The sequence below is a fragment of the Pan troglodytes genome, chromosome 19 (assembly GCF_028858775.2).
Source record: "Pan troglodytes isolate AG18354 chromosome 19, NHGRI_mPanTro3-v2.0_pri, whole genome shotgun sequence".
NCBI classification, from domain to species: domain Eukaryota; kingdom Metazoa; phylum Chordata; class Mammalia; order Primates; family Hominidae; genus Pan; species Pan troglodytes.
Window position 1 is genome coordinate 65,215,869 of NC_072417.2, and position 27,846 is coordinate 65,243,714.

Consider the following 27,846-nt stretch of genomic DNA (forward strand, 5'->3'; position numbering starts at 1 on the left):
TCTTTACAGATTGTACTAACTTAGCAAGACTTCTTATTACCTGGAGAGAATACCCTTTATTTCTCTAATTCCATACTCACAAGGTACAAGAATATAATTATAAATGCAACTTCTGAGATATCTTGAATATAACAGATTTCCTAGGAAAAAAGTATGTAAACATTCTATTTCTTTAAAAGGGACATCCTCAATTGTAAGTATTGAATGCCATTTGTCAATATTGTTTCACATGAACATAGCTTGTGCCAATGAAATTGTTATATCATTAGAAACCTGGTCATTTCTAGATGAATTAATCAAGTTCGGTTTCTATGTTCACTGGGCCATAGAATAGATGTGCCATAGTAAATTTATTAAGTTAATAATATTCATTTCTGAGGCTATTTGGCAGCCAGTTGGCTTTTTCCTGGGTCACCCACTCTCCCTTACCATGCCTGCTTTCCTCTAACTGCAAAGCCTCACGAGTACTTATAATTGCCCCATCATACAAATGAGAAAAATGATGCTCAGAGGGGTTTTGTGACTTGCTTAGCTCTGCACAGCTGGTGTAATAGACTCTACAGAAGGACAGGAAAAGAAGGCATAGAAGCCAAGAATGAATGAGGTGACCTGGGACTCTGCTCTTTCTATTTGCCACCAACTACAGAGACCTCAACTGACATCTCCAGCCCTCTGTTTTCAGTGCCTGAGTAGAGATTGCACATTGGCTCCTGCTGAGAGCTTTATTTCTTATTCTCACATCTGAGCAGTTAAAAATACTTTGAAATATGTCACCTGCCTTCCCTTCTATCCTTGCCTTTTGCTTGCTTTTTCTCTTGCCTCTCTTTACTAAAGCAGCAAAAGCAAGAGGACCATTAAAAGCAAGAGGACCATAGTGAGGGTAAGAGTAGTGGGAGGAGACACAGGGACCCTCCGCCTTGCTTCTGAACTAAAGTCATAATATAATCCTTGCTTTAATCTGTATTCAGTTCTCTGTCCTCTGCCCCCATGCTGACAGGATCCACTTTACCTGGTATTTTTAGCTGATACTTGGCCCGATGTGCTAAGTCCTGGCCATGGATGCTGCTAAAGTGACAGCATGTGTTCCAGCAGCTCCATTGCCATGGTCAGTCTTTTCATAGTTTCTGTTTCATTAATGTTAAGAAATGGCTCTTCCTCACTTAACCAAATGTCAGCAGACACAGCTTCGGCCCTTAATCATCCATCCCCCTGCCCCTGAGGGCATCCTATAGATTGAAGGACATTGAGACTGCAGGCTCAGATGGAAAAAAAAGTACTCTAATTGCCCGTTACTTAACAAACTTTGTATTGATGGAGTATTCGTTGCACACATAAATTAGACTGCCTCACCTTTTGCAATGTAAAATCCTGGAAATAATGCTAGCCTTCATTCTAATTGTTTTTAATAAATAAATTAAAGAATTAATGTGTACTTACCTGGAACAAAGCTTCCCTGGACCACCTCCTTGTATGCCCACCAGCCTTCATGGATTTTTGGTGAATTCTGTTGAGCTAAAGGAAAAGCAAAGAAGAGAGATTAAGATGATAGTAGAGAAGCACTGTGTCCCGGCTGTCCGAGTAAGAAGGGTGAATATCCATAAAATAATCCTTTTCTACCCCAAAGTCATACTACAATAGAACCTTCCTTCTCCCTTCCCTTTTTTTTCAAATAGATCATTGATCAGTAAATATAAAAAAATTTTTTATTGAAAGTTCTCTGATATTTTAATTGATGTTAAAGAGATATTAATTATGTATTTAAGTCCCCTGCTACCTGTCCTCATCATCTTCCCCATACACACACACACACACACACACACACACACACATACACACACACACAGTGCTCCTGCTGAAATTGAGGAGACAGTAGGCAGATCCCATCCATGTATGTCCATGGAACCTTTGTTTTGGGAGAGATTGAAGTTTGCTGAGGTAGCCAGTCGGGAAGGCTGAAAGGTATACCCAGCCAGCTTTCCTTAGGTCCCAGGAAAATGAAAACAAGAATATAAATAACTGTGGTGGAGGTTTTCGACATCACAGGCAAAAAGGGCAGAGGGCTCAAGATAATGGAAAATATCGTGGAGATCTGTAAGCTCATGCTGACATGACCTCAGGGAAACCCTTGAATTCATGACAGTTGACAAGTGAATTGGGGCAATGCCATTACACATGCACGCAAACCCCAAAGTATACATGATACATAAATTTATGCTTATCCCTTTATTAAACTACATTCATATTTCAATTCCCAGACACATTAGAAGAAAATAAGTGCATCAATCATATTTGTAATTTGGCTACTATTAATGTTAAATCTTAACTTTTTTCTTTTCTTCTTTAAATCTGGTGGGGTTTTTTTTCCAGCCTTCCTCTTCAAAGTTCTAGGGAAAAGACTCATCATTCTGAGTTAGAAAGAATGGGTATAAGATAATGGGTTTGAATGCAAGGCTTTGCACAGAGAGAAGATTTACTAGATTTCTCTAGTTTCCAGATAAGCTTGGACCGTTTAGCTTCAAGTCTCTTCTTATAGTATAGTGAAGATACTTTTTCTTCCTATGATATTAAGAGCCCTGAGGGTTGTATCTTTGTGGTTGAAGGAGATTTTCTGACATAGGATGAGTGAAACTGAAGCCCACTCCTTCTGGAACTGACAGTGGGCTTAGGGGACTTTAAAAACAAATAGAAGAGAGACAAAGAGCTTATTTAAGACTCTGGAAAAAATAACGCCTTTAAATTTGCCCAGCACAAATCTCAGGCATGGACACTCCAAAGTATCCTGGATTTCCTGGTATTCTTATTGCCCCTGTGGTGTGGATAGAGTTCAGACATTTCCATAGCCCTTGAGGAAGATCCCGAGGTCAGCTGAGTTGGAAGCCAATGCATCTGCTCTGGGACAGCAGGCAAAGGAGGAAGTCACCTCAAAGCAGAAGCCAGAAAGGTTCTGTCCAACCAGGGTGTCAGGTGGAAGATTCAACTGAGACTCTGGAAATTTGCAGCACCAGGGAAAGACAAGGAGATTTGAAGTCAGCCAGGAGGTCTTTAGACCCGACCAAGCCAAGAAACCAAATCAAGGTTTGGACATGGCTGCAAAATTCCCCAAGTGGGTAGACAACATTTCTCTAGAGTTCAGAAAGGGTTCTGATTCTTCCTCTGGGTCTTAGTATTGCCTGACTCACCCTCCTTCTCCCCCAATTCATTAGACAGTCATCATAGGAGCCAGAGGAGAATCCCAAAGGCTTAGAAACCTGTGAGATCAGATATCTAATGGCCCTCTTATGAAACAACTACTTTGTAATGCTCACCTTGAGTATAATTAAATAAAATTCACAGACAGTACAACCTACTAAAAAACAACAACAAGAAAACCAAACCCCAAACCTGATAATTCACTAAACTTCAGCCTAGCTCTGCTAGACATGTAAAATGTCTCAAGCCTGGGAAAAATGCATGTTTCTAAGATCTTAAAAGCCTTGAACTATAAACATCACCTAACAGCTTTGCATCAGAGATAAGCCAGGACTGGTTTTCCTTATCACAGGCAAAAACTTCAGAGTTTTATAAAAACTCACACCAAATTTTATCCAGTCAGGATTACTGACTGTCATCAAACAATTTAAACCATAAATCCAGCCTTCTCTCTTTATTCTACGAGACAGACATTGGGGAAGCTGCATTATCTTGCATGTGTTTCATTACCCCAAATAAATATCCACTTAGCACTCAATTTTTGTTTTACATTAAGCTTTTTACCTAATTATTTTACAAAAAAATTTTTACAGTATTTACACATCACTTTAAAAATTTAATGTAGTGCTTTAACTATAAATAAAAGAAATGTAATTTATAATAATATATATTTCAATGTGAAAATGCTTGAGTATGATACACTAGAACAGAGATTGGAAAACTTGTGCCTGCTAGCCAAATATGGCCCATTGCCTGTTTCTGTACTGCCCAAGAGCTAAAAATGAATTTATATTTTTAAATGGTTGAAAAAAAAGAGTTGAAAAAAATGTTTTGACATGTTAAAATTATATTACATTCAAATTTCAGTGTCCATAATGTTTTATTGCCAAATAGCCACACATATTTATATACATATTCTCTAGAGTTGCTTTCTCACTACAATGGCAGAGTGCAATAGTTATGACAGAGACCATTTCGCCCACAAAGCCTAAAATGTTTCCTCCATGGCTCTTTACTGAAAAAATTTGTTGAGTGCTAATTTACATACATAATTTCAAAAGGAAAAACAATCAATATAATCAATATAGTGCTTTAACTATAATACAAGGGGGAAATACAAGGAACATAATGTAAAACAAAATATTATATATTGCAATATGTAAATACCTGGGCATGGTGCACTAGAAGATAAAATGAAGAAGTTGGATGCTTAATTAACACAGACACAAATAACAACTTCGTATTATATTAGAGATTCCAGAATCCACAAGTGGCATTGCTCTCAATGGTATGTGGTTTTCCAAAATAGTGAACTCTTGGGAAAGATTAGAACACAATTAAGTACCACCTTCTCTTGATTTACATGATCTTTGCATTGCTAAAGAACCAGGTATAATAAAACTTTGTAAGACATGCTTTGTGTGCATATGCAAAATGGAGTTTGATTGGAGGGTCAAATAAATAAAACGGTTTTTCCAATCACTTGAATGTCTGTTGGGACATGGGATAATTTATCGTTGTTTCTAACTATCTAATATGTTGCAGAGCATAGCATCTCTGTCCCCCTTTAGTTGTTGCTAATTGCCACTCTTTCATTATAACAATCTTAAGTGCCCTCACCCATTTCCAAAATATTCCCCCAGAAATGGTGACATCCCTATTGACAGTCACTGACCTAAAGGTGCTATTTATAGTACTTACATGTGCTAAAAGAGGATAAAATGAAACATTATGTTGAACACTAGAGGATAGTGCTTTGTCTAAGTAGGCAAAAGATACATCTTTCTCCATATATCTGAATTGTAGTGTCATATGGAATACATTTGCCACCCCATTATATGTTCAAATATTTTTTCTACTCTTTCCTGCCATTTGACCATATCATTAAGAAACTTTCATTTCTACAAGGGATAAAGCAGTAAGGAAAAAAGAGAAAGCATACATGCGTGTTGTCAAGACGGCAAAAAAGGGAAAGCTAACTCTAATAAAACCTGAGTAAGATGACTAGGTTCTCAGATTTTTAGATGCATTCCTAGTCCCTCTTTTTATCTCTCTTTCTTACATGTGCATATCTTCCACACTCCCCTCTAAGGACAACCTATCAGTTGAACTGAAATATCAATTTAAGAAACATCTATCTAGAAGGAAGAAGAAAGAAGCCCCTGGGTAAGTAAGAGTATTGGAACTGACAAGATTATCACCAAAAGCTTCTGTTCCATCCAGAAAGTTGCAAAACACTTTGCTCTTCCTTCATCTCCAATCATTGCTTCTTTGGCTATCACATCCATTCAGAAGCAGAACTATGTAAGATTTTAGCAGGTAATAAGACAATCAGACCATCTGAATAAAGCCTATTGTAATAGTAGAACTGCAGAGCTCCTGTTAGCTGTCTTTGATGTGCATTGTGAAGAACCAAATTCACCCTCCAAAAATCAATCAGCTGGAAGAGCCCATCTGATGTCTATCAGTTACAAAATTTAATGGCTGCAGACTAGAACTGAAGAAAATAAAGATGATTTATGTAATGTTTTCAAATTCCCTTGGATGCTCAGGCTGGCCTCATACTGTTTGGTAATTTAGAAAGACAGGATGGCACATTTAAAAAGGTACCTCACTTAAAGTTCTGCCACAGTACTACAAGAAGTTTATTATAGATGGATCTCCTAGAGAAATACAGGATTCTTATTTTAATGCCTCCCACCAGATCCTTGGTAGTCATCTTGTTGTTGTTTACATGTGATTTGAAGTGAGTGAAGAGCTGATTGAGAATTCCTCAGAGCAAACAGGTGAACAGAGAGCCGCCTGAGCTTTTACAGCATTCTATGCTCCTCTTTGCCTAGGTATGGATCAGAATTTTTTAATGTGCAACCAGCCCCTGGGAAAAATCCAGGTGTCTAATTAAAAAAATTGTGTTGACAATAAAAATCGTCATCACTGCCAGAGGAAAAGATATACATAGCAAGGAAAAATCTATTTCAGTTTTATTCTCGGTTTATGTTTCACTGTGGCAGTTTGAGAACTGATGATTTTCCAAAGGAAACTCTGAATCTCAGAATTTTGAGAGACAATGTTCATTGCTCCAATGGCTTCTTATACAAGTGAGCAGAATTATCTTACATAATTCTACTTCTGAATGAATGGGATAGCTGAAGAAGTCATCATTGGGGATGAAGAAAGAGCAAAGTGTTTTGCAACTTTCTGGATGGAACAGAGGCTTTTGGTGATCCCTTCTTGCACAGAGAAGGGAACCTCACTTATAAGAGGTTGGGGTCTTAAAACAGAGGTCAGCAAATTTTTTCCATAAAGGGCGACATAATACATGTTTTAGGCTTTGAAGCCCATACTATTTCTGTGCCAACTGCTCCACTTTGCCATTGTAGCACAAAAACAGCTGTATACAATATGCAGGGGTGTAGCTGTGTGCCAGTACAATTTTATTTACGAAAACAGAGAGCTGGATTTGATCTGTAGGCCATAGTTTGCTCAGTCCTGTCTTGGATCTAAAAGATTTTTGTTATCCAGTTCTGTTTCTTACTTAAATGTTCAGAAGTGAGCTACTTTACAAAAAAAAAAAATCAGAATGTTGAAATATATGGGTTTCTAATTACATGTGCCTGATATCTGATCAGTATGTACTGCAGAAGGTATCTATCATACTAAATCTTTTCCAGATCTGAAATTGGTCACCAGCATCTACATAAAATTGAATATTTCCCTCTCTCCACCCGATTTCCATTGGGCTAAACCACCAAAGCTGGTGGAGCTTTATACAAACAAGGCCTACAACCCATGCTGGGTTTTTCAAACCAGTCAATAAAGACCTGAACAATATCTTGATCCCCTTTTGTTCTTCCCACAAGTCCATAAACTCTCTCAAGCAAGTATGGGCCTGCCAACCAACTTAAAAAATTATGTTCATATACCCACTGACCACAAATACAGGCATCACACCAACAAGTCTTTGGATCCAGACTAAAACTTCCCAAAGATGACGTGATCTGGCCTGTGAGTAAATCCCTATCATTAACAGAGCTTACTGCTCCAAGTCAACTAATTTAACTAACTTAGGTTCAGAGAAAACATAACTGCGAAATACCTCCATTTGGAAATTACAGTGGTCTCTTGACCTGGTGGGAAACAAGACCTAAAAGCAACATCTGAGATAGCACAGTTGAGGTAGGGAAGGAAATGGTGCAATAGGGAACAGAAGAGCCCTCACAAAGAGATCCAGCTGGGGAAGGGATGTTGCTTAATAAAACTCCACCATCAGTCAAAACATACCAAACCATAAGCACATACATTGCAAAAATGAGCTTCCAAGCCCTGGGTCAGTACAATTATACCTGTGCCAAGTGGTCTACAACTAGCAAAGATGAAGCCAGATATAGAGGAGAGGCAGAGTACATACACTGCTATGGTTACTTCATTTTAATGTAATGGTAGAAGCCATGAATGGTTGTTTCCCTCAGAAATTGCATTTCTCCACTGGAGGAGGTAATTCAAGGAGGAAGGTACCAAGTCTACTGACCAGGAAACAACATAAGTTGGAAGGTAAAAAAGTACTTCTAACATTGGATGCATATCCATGACATCACTTCTTTTTTGCATGGCCAATTTTGTGTTCTAAGTGGGAAGCAGGAACATTGAGAAGCGCATGGATCATCAGAAGAAACATAAATGACTGCCCCATTGAGCTGCATGGCACTCACTAGACTAACGGGGATAATGCCCTTCCTCAGGTGCTTGACTTTTACAACACCCGGAAGGTATTTTTCTTCTGTGCACTCTCTGTATTATGTGTGGTCCTACATTCTAACATTTAGATAGTGCCCCACACTATCTGTTTCCATATCATTCATTTCCACCTAACCGTAACCTTCCTGAGGTCAGAGAATATATCTTATTTTAAAATTCCATTATTTGGCCGGGTGCGGTGGCTTACTCCTGTAATCCCAGCACTCTGGGAGGCCGGGGCACGCGGATCACGAGGTCAGGAGATCGAGACCATCCTGGCTCACACAGGGAAACCCCGTCTCTACTAAAAATATAAAAAATTAGCCGGGCGCTGTGGCGGGCACCTGTAGTCCCAGCTACTCGGGAGGCCAAGACGGGAGAATGGCGTGAACCGGGGAGGCGGAGCTTGCAGTGAGCCGAGATTGCGCCACTGCACTCCAGCCTGGGCGACAGAGCGAAACTCCGTCTCAAAAAACAAAAACACAAACAAAAATTAGCAGGGTGTGGTAGTACATGCCTGTAATCCCAGCTACTTGGGAGGCTGAGGCAGGAGAATTGCTTCAACCCGGGAGACGGAGGTTGTAGTGAGCAGAGATCACACCACTGCATCCCAGCCTGGGCGACAGAGCGAGACTCCGTCAAAAAAAAAAAAAAAAAAAAAAATTCCATTATTTATGCAAAAGCTTAGTACATAATAAGTGCCAGAAAAATATTGGGTGAATGCCTGATAAACGTGGTAGTGAAGTTGTATATTATACCAACTTGCAGTCCAGCTCACACAATCCTTGGGAGGTTTTAGTCTCTATCCAAAGACTTGTGGATGTGACGCCTATATTTGTGGTCAGTGGGAATGTAGACAAAAGTGGTTTCAAGTTGGTTGACAGGCCCACACGTGCTTGACAGATGGAAGAGTACCAGGAGCTGACACCCTGCCTAGGGAAATCAAAGCCTTAGCAAACCCACTTTTATTTAGCACAATGTGTTTCATTTAAAAGCAAAGGGGAAGATGTGTCATACCTGGAACTATTTACATCTCTGTCTTTCTTTGCTTTTCCTGAATTCGCAAGACAGGATGAAACTCATTTCTATCTCTCCATCCTATGTGAAAACCCCACTTGCCATACAAACTAGACAGGACACTCAGAACATTGAGAATTGAACTGGTTAATGGGTGACAAAGTGACTATTTCCAAAGAGAGAAGATGGGTATGACCTAGAATCACCTTTCATGTTGGACCAGACCTAAGCAAGCTGACAAAATTATATTTGTGTTGGGAGATAAGAAAAACATATTGATGGCGGGTAGCCTGTATTACTTTCATCTAAAATGCTTAGCATGATACTATTTTTAAGAAGCTCAAGGCCAGGCGCAGTGGCTCACGCCACTAATCCCAGCACTTTGGGAGGCCAAGGTGGGCGCATCACGAGGTCAGGGGATAGAGACCATCCTGGTTAACACGGCAAAACCCCGTCTCTACCAAAAATACAAAAAATTAGCTGGGCGTGGTGGCCGGCGCCTGTAGTCCCAGCTACTCGGGAGGCTGAGGCAGGAGAATGGCATGAACCCGGGAGGCGGAGCTTGCAGTGAGCCGAGATCGCACCACTGCACTCCAGCCTGGGTGACAGAGCGAGACTCCATCTCAAAAATAAATAAATAAATAAAAATTTAAAAAAATAGAAGCTCAAAGGTAACTAGAGTTGAAAATCATCAAGAGGAAAGTCCCTATTATGGCTAATTCTCAGCCTAGTATTCTAGAATTTCTGCAATTTGGGTTTACCACACATTTAATATCATTTCTCATAAAATTTACAAGAGTCATTCTTCCTGCTGTCCCCAAGTATACCACGTTTATTACTCTCTCCACACCTTCACTCTGCCCTTTTTCCCCCCGAAATTCCTTCTTTGTCTACTTTTTCTTGACCTGGTCTTACTCAATTCTCAAAGTCTCTCCAATTTACACTCCTTTCAAGAAAGGCGTACTGATCATTCCAACTCTACTGTAATCCCTAACTTCCCTGAATTTCAGAACTTTAGTGTCTATTCCTCATTTGCCATTCCTGTTAATTCAAGAAACATCTAGTGAGTAACTATGATTGTCAGTAAGTATTCTAAGCATTGAGGGTACAAAGTTCCTGTTTTCCATGAAGTTATTAGGTGGGCGCAAAAGTAATTGTGGGTTTTGCTGTTAAGTAATGGCAAAACCATTAACAGCAAAACCCACAATCACTTTTGTGTAAACCTAATACATTCTCCGGGAGGGAGACAGAGAAAAGGAAAGAACTGAATTCAAATATATAAGAAAAATTGGAGAAAAGTACTCTGTGATATAGAGGGTGAGGTAGTAAAGTGACTAGAAGAACATATGAGATTGTATGACAGTGATGGTCTCTGAAATTATGACACTTAATCAGAGATTTAAATAAAAAATATTGGCTTCATGAAGATCAGCAGTGGTAGTATTTCAGGTGGATTCAAAGACTGAAAGTTGGCAGAAATAAGTTTGGCTTCTTTAAGAAAACTAAAAGTGGCCAATAGGTGTGATAATAGTAGATACAGGGGAAAGGCAGGCTAAAAATGAGGCCGGACAATGTAAGTAGCGGCCCAAGAGAAAGGTGGTGGTGGCTTCAACTAGGGCAGTGCTGGTGAAAATAGAACATCATAAGATTTAGATGAAGCATGGATAAGACTTGGTAATGAACTGGATGAGAGAAGTTGAAGACTTCTCTCAAGGAAAACTCCCACCCTTTTTAGTCTGAGTGACTAGATGTTGACAGTTACTGAGATGACCAGGGAGACTGAGGGAGTAATTTGGGAACATCTTCAGTCTCCTCATGGCTGCAACACTTTCTTTGTATATTTTTAACATATATTTTGCTATTACTTCTCTCTCCCTGACTAAATTAAAGCTGTCTCAAGGGTAAAAATGTTGTGCTTTGTCTTCCATAATGCAACACATATTGTAGGTACACTGGCACAGTGTTTGACAAATATTTGCTTAATAAATCTAGGAAAGGGAGAATGACATGTGAACCTCCATTTATAAATGTTATTTACAAGTTTTATAGAAATATTCACTCTGATGACTACCCTCTATGATTTCCTTGGAATAAGTTTAATGATAAAAGGTCCTTAGAATTCAAAGAAGAGTGTAACTCAATAATAGTGGAACACAAAAGAAAAGGGACAAAAAGATTACCTCCAATCTCTGTAATTTTAAGAGGGTAGCTATAATTTTGCTTCTTTCACCAAACATTACGTCTTGTTTTTTCATTCTTATTTTTAATGTACAGATACTAGTTATTTTAGTAGCTATGCCATAATTTACCAATTATTCCTTCCCTATTGGTTATCTAGTTGTTTGAATACTGCACTTAACCTTCTCAGGTACAAAGCTTCCCTCACTCATCCTCTTTTAGACCTTTCTTTAGCACAGTGAGCCAAAATCACAGTCAAGGGACAGAAGTATATATGTTGTGTTACTTTGTAAAAAATGTTATAACAATCTGCATTGCCACAAAAGTATAAATTATTATTTCTCAAAGGAAAATTCTGGTGGTACTTTCAGGATAACTACATAATAAAATAATGCTAACCATTTAAATATAATTTTGACTTCTGACAAATAGGCAACTTAAGAAGCATCATTAGTCTAATGAATGAATCTGTTCTGCCATCAGCTCATGAGATGGACATTTCATAGAAATCTATTCCACATTTTTACTATTATTTATCTGTTTGGAATCAGGTACAGATTTATTCTCTGTAAATATTGTAGCTCCTTTTTGTAGTAGAGTGTATTTATGTTTTTAAACAGATGGATGAAACTTCAGATCCCAAGAGTACAAGTCCATGCCTAGGTTCATGCAGCCTCCCATAAATCATAGCAATAAGGAAAACGTGTATGTGCTATATTCAGAATGCTAGGAGCATACTGATATAATAACTCCATTTTTAAACTACAATTGGAAATAAACTAGTGGTAATTCCTAAAATCAATGGGTTAGTCAATTGTGGGGTTAATCTCATGTCACATAAAACTTTCTATCACAGCTGAAATCTCTGAATGAGACTAAAATCTCCTTGTATCTCTCTTAAGCTTGAATTCAGCAAGGCTAAATGCAATGAAAAGAAAGGAATCCAGCAGAATTGTTGGTTTGGGAGGCAGTGTGAAGTGATGGAAAATACATGGCACCCTGGGGTTAAATCACAAATTTGCTACTAATTGTGTCACTTTGGGTGAATTATTTCATCTCTTTTTAAAAAATGTTTATTTGTATAAATTTAAAAAGTACAAATGCAGTTTTTTAAATACAGATATATTGCTTAGTGGTGAAGTCTAGGCTTTTAGTGTAACCTTCACCTTAATGGGTATATTATACTCCTTAAGGAATTTCCCATCCCTCATCCCCCTCACTCTCCCACCCTTCCAAGTCTCCAATGTCTATTATTCTACTATGTCCATATGTATACATTTATAGCTTATAGCTCTCACTTATAAGTATTTGTGATATTTGACTTTCTGTTTCTGAGTTATTTCACTTAAGCGAATGGTCTTCAGTTCCATCCATGTTGCTGCAAAAGATGTGATTTCATTCTTTTTTATGGCTGAGTAGTATTCCACGGTATGGATATACCCCATTTTCTTTATGCACTTACCCATTGATAGAGACTTATGTTGATTCCATATCTTTGCTATTGTGAACAGTACTGCTATAAACATATGAATGCAGTTATCTTTCTGATGTAATGATTTCTTTTTTAGAGTAGATACCCAATACTGTGACTGCAGATTGAATGGTAGTCTATTTTTAGTTACCAAGAAAACTCCTCTAAATTGTGAGCCAACTTGTGGAAGAAAAAAGATAGCCCTCCCTGACTGAAAAAAGACTTCAAGAGCCTCTGAGGACATTCGTGCCATTTGTGAGTCAAAGTACAGTCACTGAAGAAACTTGGGGAACAGAATATAAGACTTGCAGCAGGAAAACAACTGATTCAGGCAACTCATCCAGGAAACATGTGGTCTTTGCTGGGACAAAGCCCAGAGAAATCCCAATGCCCGGTAGAAAAGTAGGCGAAATGACCTATTAAGTCAATTTGCCATGGTGGGACATAAAGCCACATGCAAACCATAGGAAAAGGCCAGGGCAGATTTATTTTTTATATATATCATAGCTCAACATATTTTTGTCCTTCATTCTGATTCTGATCCACACAGCATTTGCTGAGCATGCACTATATGACAGGTGCTGTCACATACTTATAAGTGGTAGAGCCAGTGAATTATGACCATATCTGGGCTTTCCACACAAGCCAAACTGGAGTTTCATTATATAAATAAGCAAGACCAAACTAAAATTTGGAACTTGAATTGTCTGGAGAGTTGTATCTGAGATTTGAGGACCATCCCTATCTCAGCTATTACTTCAATGAGGATGATTCTCAAATGTATATTCCCCACCTGGATTTTTTATTCCAGTTCCATGCAAGCTTTTCAGCAGCCTACTAATTAGAATACTGCTATTTTCCAGGACCTCATGATCACAACTGTCTTCTGCCCCTGTGGCAAAAATAGTGCTACTAAATCTCCCAATATTTATTTCCCCTTCTTCCTTAACAAGGAAAACTCTGGTTTTAGTAAGACATCACAGAATACAGACTATATAGCCCTATCTCCTTTGTAGGTAGATGTGGACATGTGAATAAGTTCTGGTTAATGAGATGTTAGAAAATGTATAAGAGTTCCAGGAAGTGCTAAAAGAAAATGCTATGCCTCTCCTCACCTCTTCCAGCAAGCCGGGATGTGGACATCATAGCTAGACTTCAAATAGCCATCCTGAACCATCATGCAAATGCCTTATTTTCAGCATCAAGATAGAAAGAGCTAGGATCCCTGCATGGCCTACATTTATAAGATATAAATAAATCTCCATCTTATTTAGACTTATCCATCACTCATAGCTGAAACTAATCCTAGCTGATACACACTTGCCTTCAATACCCATGGAGTGAAGACATTGACTCTACTTCTGCTATAGCTCTAATCCATTCTTTCCTTCATATTTCTACTGCCTAGACACAGATCCTAGACAAAGGCCCTCAGTGATTACTTAAATGGCCAATTATAGTGGCCTAATAAATGGACTCCTATGTCCATCCATGCTCCCTGCTGCGGTCTTCACACCTCCTGCATGATTATGTTTCCTGTTTACAGCAGCACTGTGTCCATGTCGTCTTCAACTTTTGAGGGGCAGTGAAAGACATGCACAGAGTCTTCCTATGAAGCTCATTTACCAACTATTTACAAAGCCAGGTCCAAACTCATTGACCATCTTTCAAGTCTCTCTTCAAAGCCCTTCAATGACTCCCTATTGGTTACACGATAATGTGCAAGTGTTCCAATGAAACTTTCAACAAACTGTACGGTGTGGTTAACTTACCTGTTTTCCAAAACTCATCCTATCTCCTTTGGGCGTCTTTTCTCTGTGCTCCCATGGCATTTATTATATACATTTACTTATAACATATATATTTTTCTTAAATCACCTCTTCATGAGATTGTCCTCCTGTCAGAATAGGTGCCCTGCAAATGTATTTGGACTGAAGTAAATTTAGACATTTGTTTCTCACTGACCAACCCTAGTCAGACTGAACTATCTGCTCTTGGTGATGTTTGCCATGTGCTCACACTATTTACTTTTACTGGAATATCATATTCTTTACTGTATATCCAAAGTAAACCAATATTTCAAGTGTTTGCTCAAACACTACCTTCTAAAAACCTTCCGTGGTTTCTCCAGATAAAAGAAAGCTTTATTATAATCTCTGAAGTTTCTTACCATATTGTATACAATTTATCTCATTTCAGTCCAATTCGATATGATTCAATTCAATCAAATCCAGAAAATATTAATATTTAGAACATACTCATTATGTTTGCATACTCATTCTAGGTCTTTATTTTGGAGCGGTTTATAGTGCAATGAGAAATAAGGGGATGTCTTTAATATATTCTAGGCTAAAGTGTATGCAATATACAAATTAAGATAATGATAGTGTTGACAATGCTAGTTTACCTGCGATAACAGGCAAACTCTAAAATCTCAATGGCATAGTACAAGTTTATTTCTCATACATATAAATTTCCAAACTGGTTTTCCTGATTGGCATGTAGCTCTCCAAGTCAGGGCCCAGGTTTCTTCTGTCCTGTGGCTCTGCTATCTGCAATACAAGACTTCAAAGGCCGCTATGCTGTGTAGGTCAAGCCAGAATGGAAAAAAGCGTGGAGGATTTTTCAAAAGTTGTTTTCCTGGCTTAAACCTAGAAATAATATTCACTACTTCTGCCCACATTTCATTGACTAGAACTTGGCCTCTTTAATACAACTAAATGTAAAAGGAGGCTAGGGAAATGTAGTCCAGCTGTGGACTACACAGTGGTGTTGGATTGGATAGAACTGAGGGAAGTCTTGTAGAATCCCTCACACACAATGACACTGAAGAGAATTTGAAAGTTTTCCACTCCCTTAAAATGGACCAAGGAGTAAATATTTTTTGGAGAACATGCAGCCAGAGTGGTTATAACTTCTAATTTGTCTAGAATATTCTATTTGCATTTGTTGTCCCAATATTGTTATAAAATGGGGTCTCAAAGATGTCCCAGCTTAGATGATGAATTATGTGATCATCTCTACACTTAGCAGTCTTTTCCACATGCAGCTTTAGCCATTTTGAAGACTCTGTTGTAGGGCATTTAGGTTTCTACCAGATTATCCACATATTGACCCATATTTTGTCTTGTGTGTTTGTTGCCTAAATGAAATCAAGAATGTGCACCTTCTCTCAATCCTCCTACAACCTGTCCCTTTCCCCTGCTTTCTTACTCACCATTTGCCAGCCAATAAGTCAATACAAAAAACTCAATTGGCTGCAGAAGACACAATTGCTAGAAACCTGATGACCCAGATACCTTTTCTTGTATTTAATTAATTAATTAATTATTGTTGAGACAAAGTCTTGCTTTGTTGCCCAGGCTGGAGGGCAGTGGCCTGATGTCGTCTCACTGCAACCTCCGCCTCCTGGATTCAAGTGATTCTCTTGCCTCAGCCTCCTGAGTAGCTGGGATTATAGGCGTGTGCCACCACACCCAGCTAATTTTTCATATTTTTAGCAGAGACAGAGTTTTGCCATGTTGGCCAGACTGGTCTCAAACTCCTCACCTGAGGTGATCCTCCTGCCTTGGCCTCCCAAAGTACTGGGGTTACAGATGTGAGCCACCGCACCTGGCCCCTTTCCTTGTATTTAAATGCTAGACAAAAAGAGGCAAATGTCAAGAAAATAAGCTTATTAGAGGAATTAAAGGCTGAGTGGTAGAAGGTATGGAGAATGGTTCCTTCTTCCCTGAATAACTTTTCTTCAACAGCAAATACTCAACACGACTCCCTATGCTGTCTTCAATTCTGTTCTATACAGTGAGAATAGCTGCCGGAATGAGTTGTATTACAACATATTGAATATAATAAGTTATAATTATCTTATACAGAAATTATTTAATTACATTTAATTTTCTCCTAAATATGAAACAGCATGTTCAGAAAAATGAAAATACAACATAGAATTATACATGTGAAAGGGAGATTTAAGACAGTGTTTTATGCTCCCCTTATTTATCAGATGGGGAAACAGAGTCCTAGAGGAATAAAACCTTTCAGAAGAGTTAACGGTAGGAGCCAACACTATGAGGGCTCTGGTGACCAAATTGCTGCTCTATCAACTACATACAAAAGGATTTTAAAAGGAGCTGAAGGCCATTATCCTCAGTAATAGGACCAGAACACCAAATACCACATGTTTTCACAAGCGGGAGCTAAATGATGAGAGCACATGGACACATAGAGGGGAACAACATGCACTGGGGCCTATTGGAGGATGGAGGGTGGGGAAAAGGGAGAGGATCAGGAAAAACAACAAATGGGTTCTAGGCTTACCACCTGGGTGATGAAATAATCTGTACAACAAGCCCTCTTGACACACGTTTACCTATGTAACAAACCTGCACATGTACCCTTGAACTTAAAAAAAAAGTTTTAAAAAAAGTCATAAAAGGAAGAATTAGTTGTCAGCTAAACAGAACATCTGAATTCAGTTATTTAGGATAATTAGTTCAGCAGTCAGCAAACTCCTAAGTTTTTAAATATCACATGCAGTCATTCTACCAAAGAAATGTGTACCAATGAGATTCTGTCTTGTTGGCTTATAGAAAAGTGACTCTAGAGGAGTATGTGCACCCTGTATAGGAAAATTGAGTGGAAGAACAGTTTGGCAAGCTCCTGGGTCACAAGTTACAGTAAGCACCTTTTGTTCTTCCATTATTCACCTCCAGCACTCTACCACATAACCTCAAGATCTACTCACTTTGTACATCAAAGACAGATTATTACAAATGAAAAGAATGAACCAATAGGAACTGCTTTCCTTGAGATCCCCCTCTAAAAGTTAATCTTTCAAGGAACAAAGGAAAATGCACTTCAAAATAGGCATTTTTCCCCTCAAACAATAGGTTTTCTCAAATTTCTGAGAATGCCAAGAACACCATATTTTTGTTATAAATGTTACATGCCAGCATATGATTACAAAAGCAAGAAATGAAAAGAAAAAAACCCTTACACTTTTTAAAATCACAGGTGAGGCAGATGCCATTTGTAAGAGCTACAACATCCTTAACTTTCAGAAAAGAAAAAATTACCAAGCACAAAAGTGAAAAATATACTATAGATTATATATAAATCTGTCAATAAAATGCTTTCATCATGGTGGCCAGGTTTCACAGATTACGCTTTGTTTAGAAAGTAAGCAATTCCATCATTAGGCTAATGCTCCACAGTGCTACAATTCTACTTCCTTTGGAACAGGCAGGATCACGTAATCACGAATTTCAAAAGGTGGGCAAAACCAGACACAGAAAACGTTCCACATGCTGCTGATGCAAATGTTGTGCTCTAATTTTCAAGGTCAAAAAGATAGGATAGGAAGATTACAGAAGTGTGCAAGAAATACACCAATATTGACCTTAACTGAGTTTTTGTGTCACTATATGTACACTTACTATGGTGTTCAATGAAAAGATGCTGGTCTTGGTGAGTGTACAATGTGTGAAAGTGTCACCACAGGGACCAAGGGTGGGCTGGCATTAGGTCTTGGACTTGAGTTGGATTCCAAGGTTTTCTTAGCAGCCAAAAGTTAGCCAAGAGAAGAAATAAAAATAGCTAACATTTAAATAGCTTTTATAGGAAGGCACTGTTCTAAGCATTTTATATATGTATTGACTCATTAAATTCACATCAACTCTCTTTTGTGTTACAGTATTCCTGCCTTCTCTGCAGGGGATTATGTTCCAAGAACCTCAGTGGATGCCTGAAGTCTCAGATATCTGGTGACTATTTATACTGTTTTTTTCCCCTCTATACGTAGACACTTATGATAAAGTTTAATTTACAAATTAGGCATTGTAAGACACTAACAATAGCTAGTAAACAATAGAACAGTGATAATATGAAATGTATATATATTTTATATGACATTTATAATATGCATATTTTAAAACTCTCAAAACTATAAATTTTATGCATGCATGCATATGTGGTAAAGTTATAAAACCATGGATACATATTAACTTGGAGAAATTGGTTCTCTATCTTGAGAGGAAGGGAGAGATGGGGAATACAATTGGGAAAGGATACACAGATTACTAAAATTTTATTTATTTGAAAATATCAGAAACAAATATGGCAAAATGTTAATATTTGCTATTTTAGAATGATGAGTTATTAGTATTTCACGTATTCTCAGTAGTTTTTCCAGTATGCTTAAAAGAAGCCATGATTTTAAAATAGGCAAGGAAAAATAGGTATAGTTGTAAACAAACAAGTTATTAAGTAACTGTAAAGGTGTTTTTAAAAATTAGCTAGAAAAAAACAACCTCAGGAGGGAAGAGTAAGATAGATAAATCAGTAAGATAGAGATCAGTGAGAATCTTCATAGTTCAAAAGTGATAGGCCAAGTAGGCGTCAATTCTTAAATAGATGTAGTTTTAATGAAATCCTAATTCAGTAACATTAAGGGATTCTTCAGTAACTTAAAACTGTTTCCAAAATTACATGGAAGAACAAACAAGATTTTTAAAAAAGAAAATTCTAGGGACTTACTTGTAGAGATATCAAAACTTTATAAAGTTATAATAACTAATATGATGAGGTATTGATAAGTAATTGACAGATCAATTAAACAGCATTGATGATGCTGAAATATTCCCTAGCATATTTTTGTATAAGATATAACAATGTAAATATCAAAATCTACAGCAAAGAAGTGGACTAGTTAACAATTACTAAGAAAATTGGCTAATTGTAACAAAAATTATTATATTTGTCATAATATACATCCTGGATAGATTTAAAAGTTAAATGTAAAATGAAAATTTTAAAATAGGTAAATAGAATATAACTATTTTTTTCTGTAAATAAAGCATCTTTAAGTTAATGTAGGTTCCTTTTTGTCCTAAACCTAAGGGTTTTTTATGCATTCTAGGTAGACCAGCAGTCTAACTCTCACAGAACATTCAGAGAAATTAAAGTAAATTCTGCCCACACCCCTACATGAGATGAACTGGAACGTGGTGTAAAACTGGGTTACAGATCAATGTAGATTATCTGATGATCTGGGCTTCTTTAAAGGAAAGATAAGTGGATACCCCAGGGGAGTTACCATGAACCAAGGAAGACAAAGATTTATGTAAATAGCTGCTGACTACACACTCTTTTTAGTAAACTTACAAATAACAGGATTTTGAACAATACAGCATTAGCTAAATATATTATGGAACACTCACACTAAGAAATATTAAATAATGTTTTTTGAAGATTATGTAAAGACAGAAAAATCCTCACCAAAAAATACTATCTGAAAAAAAATCAGGATATAAAAAAGTATATAAAATATGATCCTAATTTTGAGAAGGAAAAAATATCTGGAAGGAAATACAACCAAATGTTAAGTGAGGTTATTTTCAAGTATTATGATGATGAAGTGAAGTTAATTTTCTAACCATTATTTTCCAACTTTTTGTAATGTGTATTTTTTATGATTAGGATAAAAATGGTATAAAAATTTTTAAAAAGGCAAAACCTCCCACTGTGTGCTGAGCTTCCCCGAACCAGTGACCTAGATTTCACTGAGGACCCTAACAACTTCTCAGTGGTAAAAATAATGAGTTTTCCCAACATAAATATTTAATTTTCAGTGGTATAGATGGGAGCAAGAAAGCCCAAAGGACATTGACCGTTTCTGAGCATAATTTCTCACTCCCGCACATTGGCCACTGTGCTGCTGGCTAAACAATTTCCCCCCATTCTCAGTTACTCGTTTTGCTCATGCATAAAAGATACATGTTAAATCAGAGAAACCACCCTAAGGGTGATTGATGAGGAGGACAGCCTGGAGAGTTACTTCAAGCTCTAAGCTCAGGGAACTTGGTAACACTTTGGACTCAATTTTGATTTGCAGTTGTACAAGACAATGAACATTGCTGTTGGAGGGGGACCTTGCTGTATACACCAGAATTCAATTTAGCAGGAAATGGCAAATGCTTTAGGGAACCCAAAGACCATCTCCATGATACAGGGTTTCCTAAGAGGGCTGCACAATGAAACGAATGTGCCCTGGAAAGACCTGCTTTCTGCATAGCCAGTGAGGTTTTATAAGCCATGGGTAAAATGGGATAAATGTTACCTTTGAAAAGTATATGCTGCCTATGCTCTTCACATAGGGCTTCTAAATCACTACACAAACTTCTACATACCGATATATCTTTCTGTGGGAGGGATGAGTTAAAACAACCTGTCTGTCTCTGTATTTGTCCCTGTCTCCTTCTGACTCTCTCCTTTGTTTCTCCCTCTTTGTGTGCATTTCTATGAGTGTCTGTCTGTATTTTTCTCAGTGTCTATCTCTGTCTCATTCTCTGTATAACATTCCTTCTTTCTTGTCCACAGAATTTTTTCTTAAAAGGGAAGGGGACTAATATAGCATTTACTTTTTCTGGCACTATGTTACTTTATATACACTATTTAATTCAAGCCATTCAGCAATCCTAAGAGGAGGAAAAACGTTTTTAAGAAAAAACCAAAAACTTTTCTTATAAATCAGGAAACTGAAGCTCACAGAAGAATTTTGTCCAAAGGCCACCTATTCACAGAAAATGGAAGATGGCTGTTCGGTAATGAGTCCCCGTGGACCCCAGAGTAACACCCTTCTTAGTATGTGGACATGCTTGCAGAGTGCACCTTCTCCGTGATACAAGGCTATTCTTCCTAATCCATGGGCTGGGAAATCCATGGCCTAAGATGTAAACTGACCTAACCCACAGGTATAAAGGCAGCAGAGCAACCAGCCCTCCATCCTTCCCACCTCCATTCCTTTCCTGCCAGCTCTCTTTTTCACTTCCTGCAACCTGATTTTCATTCCTGAGACAAAATAAATGTATCCTTCACAGAGTTTTCTGATGTTGAGGACCCAATGTCCTTCACTCAGTCCTTACTGTACTTGCTCTCTGAGGATTGAATACCATGGAGCTCATCTTCTTAAACTGCTTTTTCCTTAGCTTCTGTAAGATAATATGGCATTTGATTTCTATCTATTCTCTGTAAAAAAATAAAAGGTAAAATAATTTGTCTATGTAAGTCCTCACTTAATGTTGTTGATAGGTTCTTAGAAACTGGGACTTTAAGCAAAACAACCTATACTAGGTCCTTCAATAATATCATTTCCTTCAATGTAATGTTTTATCATGTTGACGAGAAAAAAAATTGGTTTTGTTTATATGTTGTTTCACTTAAAGTCTGTTTCCAAGAATCTACTGGTAATATTAGTGAGGACTTACTGTTCATATATGTATATATGTGCAGATACATATGTACACATACATATATCAGGGAAGTAAAGAGGACATAGTTGGGGAAACCAAGCAACATAGAGATGGGCACATACTAGCTGCTTAATATATTAATTTATTGAATTAATGAATTAACCAACTCATAGAATTATCTCCCAATCTTCATCTAAGCAAATCTTTCACTCCAGCCAGCTAGAAAAGTGCCCCCTATAAATGCAATGTGTTTTCTTGCTCACATTCATAGACCTCTTCTGAGGTTTTTCCCTCTTTGTACAAATGCTATTTACATCCTGACCGAAACCATCACCAACCTATGGAAAATCTCCTTTGTTGCCGCGAATTGAAACAACTCTTCCTCTCTAAATGTTTATGACAATGTTCACCTATTTAGCAATTTATCCTTTGCTTCCCTGTGGGGTTTTTAATCATCACTTAACTTTTGTGTTGTTATTTCACTCCTCTCTTGTTGTCACTGTCTCTTCAACTAAGAGAACCATACTTTTGTGTCTTCACTGTGCCCCTCTAAGAGAAGATGCTAGTATAAATAAATGTTTAATTTATTAATATTTTGAATGCAAGAGACCAGTGCTCCTAAGTATTGCTAGCTTTTATGCAGTAGAATGGAAAAGAGGGTAATAACTAAATTTTCTGAGAGTCTCCTCTGTACTAGATGTTTTGCACGTATATCTTGTTTCATTCTCACCAGAAATTTATTAGGTAGTTTTTACCTTATTTATACATAAAGACACTGAAGTTCAAAGTTACTTGATCAGGGTCATTCATCTGGTAAGTTGGAAAGCTGGGGCCTGAAAGCAAGATTCAGCTCTGAAGATTACATCCTTAAGATGAGTTCATGTCCTTTGCAGGGACATGGATGAAGCTGGAAACCATCATTCTCAGCAAACTATCACAAGATCAGAAAACCAAACACCGCATGTTCTCACTCATAAGTGGGAGCTGAACAATGAGAACACATGGACACAGGGAGCGGAACATCACACACTGGAGCCTGTGGGGGGTGGGGGGCTGGGGGAGGAATAACATTAGGAGAAATACCTAATGTAGGTGACGAGTTGATGGGTGAAAACCACCATGGCACATGTATACCTACGTAAGAAAACGGCACATTCTGCACATGTAACCCAGAACTTAAAGTATAATTTTAAAAAAACCTAAATAAATGTATAAAGCAAAAAAAAAAAAAAGATTATGTCCTTAAAATTGTGTCACACTAAACAATAAAGTTTCTAGAAGAATACATAGGAATGTATCGTCAGGAAACTGGAGTAAGCAAAGGCTTCGTTAGCAGGACACTAGGGGAAACAATTAATTGGACTTCTTTAAAATTAAAAACTTCTGTTCACCTAAAGATATCATAAAAGAGTGAAAATTTAATTCATGAGTTGGGAGAAGATATATACATCCAGGCAAAATTATTGAATTTAGAATATACTGTATCCAAAATATACTCATACAGTATCCAGAAATACTTTAAAACTTAATAGGGAAAAGACGAAGTCTTTTGTTCATTTATGGGCAAGAGACTTGATAGATCCTTGATAAAGGAGAATATCCAAATGGGCAGTAAGCATATATAAACTTGCTCAACACTACTCAAATTTAAACCCCAATGAAATGCCACTACCACCACCAGAATGGCTAAAATTAATACAACGGATAATAGCAAGTATTGGCAGGAATGTGGTGCAACTGGAATTCTCATATACTGCTGGTGGTAATATAAATTAGTATAGCCACTTTGAAAATGTGTTTGGCCTTATCTTCTACAGTTGATAAAAACTACAAATTTCATCTACTCTATGACAATAATTTCACTCCTAGGTATAGATGCAAAAAATATTAGTGCACATGTCTACTAAAACACATGTACAAGAATGTTTACATCAGCTTTATTTATCATAGCCAAAGACTGAACAACCCATATGTCTACTGACACCAGAACAGAGAAACACATTTTTGTACATTCATACAATGGCATACATATTACACATTAAAAGAATGAACAATTCCTACCTTGAACAACATAGGTGAGTCTCAGGTTGTAGAGTGAAAGAAGCCAGACACAAAGAGTACATTCTGCATGATGTTATTTATATGAAGTTTAAAAACAGGCAAAACAAGTTCATAGTTATAAAGGTCAGAATATTTTTTTCCTCTATTGGGTGAGGGTGAAGGGTGTTGGTAACTGACTGGGAAGGGATGGGGGTGAACCTATGGAGTGATGAAAATGTTCCATATTTTGATTGGTGTGATAGTTATGTGGTATATACATGTGTAAAATTAATTCATCTGTACAATTAAGATTTGTGCATTTTATATGTTAATCTCAATTTAAAAAGCAAGTAATCAACCAAACAGCACTCTGTCATGGAAAATGGAAATATACTTGTAACTATACCAGTTTCCTGAATAAGAATTTATATGATCTATCCATTTTATATTAATAATTAAGGTCCAAGGAAAACATTTGTCTCTCCTGACACTCTGGTAAGATTCCCTTTATCACATAATAAAACCATATATCCTGTCATGTCTCACCTGTGTCAGGAAGCACACACGAATTCAATACTAAATTAATCATTTTAGCCTGGGTTTTGATATATTTACTTTCATTCTCTCTTTCTGCTCCTCACTTCCCAAACTCCAGCCCCACTTCCCTTCTGATGAAAATGTTTTACGTATGCCGTTCAGGATCTCAAAACCATGTTGGAGGTAGGTAAGGATATAACATGATGTGCTAAATGAACAAGGTGCTTAGCACAGAAATTGAAAGGTGGTATAAAAGGAGAGTAATATTCGGTGTCAGAAAACTTTAGCTTGAGTCTAGATGTCCTTTTATTACCTGTGAAATCTTGGTTTCAATTTGTTGAACTTTTGCCCCCTCACCTCTAAAAACCAGGCTAGTCCTATTTACCTCCCAGGTATTGTGAATATCTCTTGGGATAATGCATGTGGGGAAAGCACCGTGAGCTAGAAAGCATGGGTACTAAGGTTCACCTGGCTGCCAATATAGGGGTACATAGGCTGACATAAAGAAAGCAGCAGGCCTGAGTGTCCACTACAGCTTGATTATCTCATTGCTCTCCATCTGTTGCTTTTTCTCTGACCCACATTTCCTTTCTGGAACTTAGTGGGTGTTCTCACTAATGAACACACACCTTCTACTGTCAGGAAGAAGGAATCTCAACAAGAAGCCTGTGAGAGTGTCTTAAAAGGCTTGGCTGGATAATGACCAAGGAACTTGAACCACTGGTCTACCTTCTTTTCCCCATCTTTAGAGAAAAAGTTCCTGGACACTCTGGTACATCCGATTACAGAAGAAAGAGATGAGAATTGGCTCTGAGGACAGAGTGAACAATCTTTTATCCCCCATCCCATCAATGGCTATGACAACTGGTATCCCTCAGTTTTCAAGAATTACTACATATCAGATTCCAAGAAGCTCAGGCAATAACATAATAGACACCAATGTCTCCAATATCCTTCTGGAAGAGCCATTGATATTTTGCTAAATGTACTAAGATTTCTTTCTTGAAAAATATAATTACAGATAGGGTTGAAGTTCTACTCTGTATGCTTTCTCTTTCTCTCCCCTCCCTTGAGGCAACTCATTTCTGAGGTTGGTGAAAGCCATTTGCATATATGCTTTTGGTTTTCTATCCAAAGTCTTCACATAATATGCTATGGGGTATCATTAAAGTTATAGAAAATGCATCTAGCCCTGTCTATCCTTTGTAACTTGCTTTTTTCATTTATCATAATGCAGATACAATTCATTCATTTTAACTGCAATGATACAATTCATTCATCTTAACTGCAATGTATAAATGATCATGGATTTGTCCATTTATTTACAAATAAATAGCTGGATCCACCCCACTTCTGCCATTTTTAGCTATTTTAAATTATGCTGCAATGAATATCCTTGTGTAGATCTCATTGTTTATGAACTAGGATATCCCATTTTAAAAAAATCTAGAATGGATGCTGAGAAGCAGAATTGCTCAATTGTAGAGTATGCCTATCTTGGAACAAATTAGATCTTTCTAAAGTGGTTATAACAATTTAAAACACCACATCTTTTGGCCACAGTTGGTATAATCACATTTTTAAATGTGTGTCAATAGATGGGTTTGTAATGGTATGCTACTGCAATTTTAATTTCCCCTGAATCCCAGTGAGGCTGAACAAATGTTTCATACATTTATGGCTGTTGGAATTTACCTATAAACAGTCTTGTTTATATATTTTGTACATCAAATGGTTTATTAGACTGTTTGAATAATTCTGGTTCCAGAACTTTTTGCTTCTCCCAGCAAAGCTCAACCAATTTCTCTCGCACTTCTAATTTTCAGAAGTTTTTAAAAATTGAACCCAAATCTGTATTGTTGACATTTCTATCCAGTACACTGGTTTTGCACTCTGGGTTGACACGGAATAAGTCTGACCTTTCTTTCATATCACTGCCTTACATATACATTTGTTCATTTATTCATTCATTCATTCATTCATTCACATACTTACTCATTTATTCATTTCAGCAAACACAAATTAAGCACTCACCAAAGTCAGGAATAAAACCTGGGTCAAGTCATCAAGGAGATACAGTTTGATAGAGGAGACAGACATCAAATTAACTAATGATACAACATGGTAAGCCCAGTAATAGTGGTATGCACAAGAAACAAAGGTAGGACAGAATGAGGATGACTTTAACAGATATTCACCCTCTCACCACACCATTTATTAAAACAGACATTTCTATAAAACTTGCCTGCAATAAGTATCCACTGTCATAGTCCTCTTGTGTATCTTTCCCCCATCACCTGGCCACTCTTCCAGGGGAGGCCCCCCAATATTTCTATATCAACTAAGGGGGTGGCAGGGTGTGGGAGGTATACCAGGACCTTATGCCTGTGCCGCAGCTGGCCTGTTCTGATGGGTTGGTGCCCAGAACTGCTGTTACATATTTGACTGTCATATTTGGAAGGAGCTACTTTCACTTGTGTCCTGGTTACAGGTATTCTCACCGTCCCAATCACTCTCTTTCACATCTATCTTTATCCTTCATACATGATAGTGCTCAGAACAATACATAGGTTCATGGAAAAATAGTCTAAGCACAGTGTTTATCAAACCTCAGTGTGTGCATGAAACATCTACATTTTTTTTAAAAATTGCGGATATGACTCAGAAGGCCTGGGCTGGGGCCTGAGATTCTGTATTTCTAACAACCTGCCTGGTGATGCCAATGCTGCTAGTCTGAGGACCATATTTTGAGTAGCAAGGGTCTTTGCAGCTTAAAATGTAGTTGAACCAACACCAACATAATTCTGACCCAACAATAACGACCCAGCCCAATGTCAAATCAGTTATCTGACAACAGTGTCACACTACAGACATGTACTGACCTAAGTCCTGTACTGACCTAAGTCCTCTAAGTCTTTTTAGGAAGAGCAAAAGTTAAAGTCAATACTACTTCATCTTCTATTTATGGAGATATGTTTTTGTATACATGTATCTCTTCGCAGCTACACTAGTTTGGAGGCTAGCGATGTCGGGAGGGGCCTGTGATACCTACCTGTTCCTCTACCGGGCCAGTCCATAGAGAAGGTATACCTAGCATGCATCCAACAATGCACCTGAGCTTCTTTAGCTGTACAAGGGCCCATTGCTATATTAAAGAAATCCTCCAGGGAGCTAAGGCTCTAAGACACATCTTTACAATGTTTCATTCATTCCTTCAACAAATAGTGCGTGAGCATTCGTACCTGGTGGTCATTGCTTTAGGTACTGAGACAAAGTGCTTCCTCTCATGGAATTTATATTCTGCTGGGGTCAGATATGCTCCAAAAATACATGAATAAATAAACAAGAAGAATTTCATATGGTGGTGTTATGCTGAAAATAATAGCAAGAGATGAGGGTGGCAGGGTGGCTCCTATGGACTGGGCAGTCAG

At 37.7% G+C, this 27,846-nt stretch overlaps 1 protein-coding gene across 1 annotated transcript in view; it reads right to left on the minus strand.

The window, feature by feature from the left end:
• CA10 (carbonic anhydrase 10) overlaps nucleotides 1-27,846 on the minus strand; it is a 537,642-nt gene that overhangs the window by 450,246 nt on the left and 59,550 nt on the right. Inside the window, exon 2 of the mRNA XM_001171455.7 lies at nucleotides 1,438-1,512. Coding sequence (XP_001171455.1) covers nucleotides 1,438-1,512 — 75 coding nt within the window. The remainder of the gene's footprint in view (nucleotides 1-1,437; nucleotides 1,513-27,846) is intronic.